Source organism: Epinephelus moara, chromosome 16 (genome assembly GCF_006386435.1).
Source record: "Epinephelus moara isolate mb chromosome 16, YSFRI_EMoa_1.0, whole genome shotgun sequence".
In the NCBI taxonomy this organism is placed as follows: Eukaryota; Metazoa; Chordata; class Actinopteri; order Perciformes; family Serranidae; genus Epinephelus; species Epinephelus moara.
In genome coordinates this window covers 18159228-18163108 of record NC_065521.1, presented here as the reverse complement: position 1 = coordinate 18163108, position 3881 = coordinate 18159228, and the positions used below count along the sequence as shown (strand labels likewise).

At 41.0% G+C, this 3881-nt stretch overlaps 1 protein-coding gene across 1 annotated transcript in view; it reads right to left on the bottom strand.

Annotated features, from left to right (window-relative positions):
* Positions 1-389: 389 nt before the first annotated feature.
* The window catches only part of rhoab (ras homolog gene family, member Ab), a 16226-nt gene continuing 12734 nt past the window's right edge, over positions 390-3881 (bottom strand). The window contains exon 5 of the mRNA XM_050064077.1: positions 390-3260. Coding sequence (XP_049920034.1) covers positions 3087-3260 — 174 coding nt within the window. The 3' untranslated portion in view covers positions 390-3086. The remainder of the gene's footprint in view (positions 3261-3881) is intronic.

The following is a 3881-nucleotide window of genomic DNA, read 5'->3' as shown; positions in this document are numbered from 1 at the left end:
TATGTGACTCCCTCCATTATATGCTTCTGCTTTGGGCCTCAAACGCGACCAATAAGTAAACAACCCACACTCACTGATAATTTCCAATTTTAAGTGTAAAGCATAGCGGGTTTTAAGGTGGTAAGACTTCAAGTGTTTCACTATTTGTGGTTTAAAAAGTAATGTGATCCACTTGAATCTCTAAAATGTCACTCTTTTTCCTCTCAAGTGTTTTTTAATTCTTCATGTTGCATGATGTGTTCATTTGTGACACGTTTAATCCAGAGACACAAATAAACCCACCAGTTGATGAGAGACATATCCATCACTCCATCCATACTTCATGTGTATCGATTGAACTTAAGAGCTCTTCACCATCTCCCCTGAGACCACAATGAATAGAAGCTGGGTGTTATAGAAAGTAATTTATTACACAAACCAAAGCTAGTTTACAAATACAGTTTCCAGTCCTGTGCGTGTGTATAGTCTAGTATGAACAAACCCACGTTTTATATTTACAGACTTTGCATACAGCTGTTTTCCTGTTCCTTTGTTTACGTCACTGCTTCAGCATCCAAAAATTAGGATTTTTAAAATACAATAAAAAGTAGAAATAAAACTGATTTGTACATATTAAGGAGACCTACATTGTTTTTTCCTTTTGTCTTTTCAGCCAAGTTTGTGCTCCAAAACAAAGAACAGAAAAAGAGCCGGCGATGCTCTAGACAGGCAGCCGAGAGGCCAGCCTTTCTCCTGACTGCCTAACAACAGCATTTGGCAGGGATGATTGACGGGTTGTTACAACCAATTGTAAATCATCAGAAAAAAAAATTCAGGTAAAGCACAAAAAGAAGAATAAACTAAAGCGACGACACATAAGCAGTCCCATAGTCTTCCACCTCCTATTTTAAATACTGATAGACAACATATTTAGGATTCTTTTTAAGCAGGAAATAAAGTATAAAAACAACACAAGACCAAGTTTCTGGAACAGACTCCTCCCTGTAGGCCAGGAAGAAGAACAGGAGGGTCCAACACTGTCGAGAGATCCTGAATCTGCCAGTAGATTGTACAGAAGAGTCAGGAAAGGCTGGTGGCTGATAAATCCTGAATATGACTGGCCTCTTTTTTTTTTTAGAATGGAAAGACCTTAAAAAACCCCTAAAATGAAACATTGCCAACACACAGCAGGTGGTTAATTCTCACTCTGCTATGTAATAATGTAGATTATATGAGCATGTTTCACCCAAAAATCTATCCAGCTGCCAAACCTGACAATTCTGTCTCTTCCATGCACAGTATTCTGGATAAAAAGGTCACGTCACGTGTCATGTTTGTCTTGAAACTGTTAAAGCAGATGGCAGGTACCAACAGTTAACCAGTAAAAGGCAGACATGTGTACAGTGGATAACATGGTACATCCCAGGCACCTTTTTTTTTTTTAAACCTCAAACATGAACTAGCTCTGGTTATTGTACATTTGACCTTTATACATGCCTACACAAACAAAATTAATAGTCGTTCATCCCAAATAAGGAGATCAGTGGTGTGCATGTAAACACGATACTCTCCTCTCCTTGTTCTTTGTCCTGGTCTGAAACCAGGGGAAGATGAGCACCAGCAGTCAGCTATGTGGAACAGGAAGGGATGGGAGCTGAGCCATGGCGGAGTTTGCTCATGTTGTACTATGTAGGGCAGGACGCTACCTCTGTCATCCAGTGGGCCCACCATTCACCTGCCACTTCCACTGATTCAGTCCCAACAATGTTTTATGTTACAGAATGGTCACGTTTTAAAGCACACAAACCAACCTCAGTAAAGATTCACCAGCACGTGGGTGCTTTTAACGTCCAGCCCTGACACTGAGGGGTCACAATGCTGCTCCTCTGGTAGCGAGTGAACGTTACACTGTCCTCTACAACACTACTATGGTATGATGCCTAATATTCAAAGCAGCAACTGGAATACAGGTAGTGATGAGAGCCACTTTGAATTACACACCAGAGGATGATGCACAGGAAACCAGTGCTTTTCTTTCTTTAAAAATTCAAACTGCACTAACTCCAGTTTGTCTGCAAATAGCAGCACCATCAGCTGGCTGTAACAGATCATCTCATTGAGAGCGACTCAGTGTTTGTCTGTGAGCGCAGGATTAGCCACAGTGGGAGACTAAATGGCACTGAGCTGGACATGTGAGCGTGTAGCTCCACGCTGCTCGGATAATACGACACATAAGGCCCAAGCACCTGACAGCACCTGACCGCCTGTTTACCACCGTGGATACAGCAACCTAATCAGGACAAACTTTTCTAAATGCCTTATTTTACAATAGAAATATAGCTTTTTTGTTCAAACTGCAAGCTAATCAACCTCAAACCTGTTTAAAGCACCACTCTGAGTTCTTGACTCATACAGTTTACTGGTGATCTGTCTACTTGTGGGGCTGTTTAAATGACCTGCCCATGTAACCACAGCATGTAACAAGTAGGCTGAATGTGCAAGGATATGAAAACTGCAAGGTTTGCCCTGGTTTGGTGCATGCAGTTTTATCACACCCACTCTAACCTACTTCCAGGTACAACCGCCACGGGTGAATAGTCCACTGGTGGCCGTTTACAGTGGTACTCATTTACTGTGCTGTCTGTTAGCCCCCATCCATCTGTCAAGTCATCCAGGCAGGTCACAATTCACCTGCAGCTTCATGAGTTTTACCAGTCAGATAGATTTTAAAAAGGACCAGGATCTCCTGATGATCTCCATCAGTGTAAGTGGCTTGTTGAACAGACTGAATGTACCAGCGTTTGGCTGGTGGCTGGTGTAAATTTCCCAACTTGATGGTAAACAGGTAAAGAGCCCAATGGTTTACAGCGGTAGTCATCCCCCCCAACCCCATCCCCACCCACCAGTCCCTCTCCATCAGTCTTCCCAAACCAAAGTCCCAGGATAAGTTCAGTCCAACAAACAGCCATTTTACAGCGGTAGTCATTTACTGCACTCTTTTCGTCCCCTCCCTCCCTCTCCCATCTAGTAATCCCTCTGTCCCTCCCGAGCCCTAGCCCCTGGATACAATCACCCAAGGTGAAAACAGTCCAAATATGTCGGCCATTTTACAGCACGACACATTTATTGCTCTTCTTTCCGCGGCGGGCCTGCAGTGCCGCCCTGGTGGCCATCTCGAACACCTCCCGCACACCGTCCTTGGTCTTAGCAGAGCACTCCATGTAACCGAATGCTGCAATCCGGCTAGACATTTCCCGACCATCTTCCCCCTTGACTGGCTCCTATTGGATGGAGAGAAAACCAAAAATTAGCATTAGGAAAACATTCATTTTAACTTTAAAAATCCAAGTCTATGATATACTGGCTAATAAAGCTAACTACTTCTATAAATCACCAATTTCTTGAAAACTGGGATAAATCATGTCCTACCCAAAAAACAAAATATTATTAACACACTAATTTCATTTCTGGGGTGAAACAATTTAAAAAAAAAAAAAAAAAAAAAAAAGATTTACATTTATTAAATAAATGTAAGTCATAAAATATTCTGATCTGCTTGAATTTTTTTTTAACTTATAAACTTGCCCTGTGCCAGAAAACAGCCTTGTGCCACACAAGAATTCACAACACACAAAATAAATCAAAATCTAAAACTAACTGTTAACATCGGCTTACGGTTGCATAAATCTTTTTTTTTTTTTTTTTTAAAGTTTTTTTTATAAAAATGTTGGCCCTTTAAAGAGATTTCTGTCAACTCAGATTTCTACAAAAACATAATTTAATTACGCACAAAAGGGGTAAGCTATATCCCAAGGACTCCTTCATTACCCTCTGGTTTTCAAAAAGACAGCAATGCTGCTTAAGTGCTGGAACACTTTCTATTTTTTTTTTTTTTTTTTTTT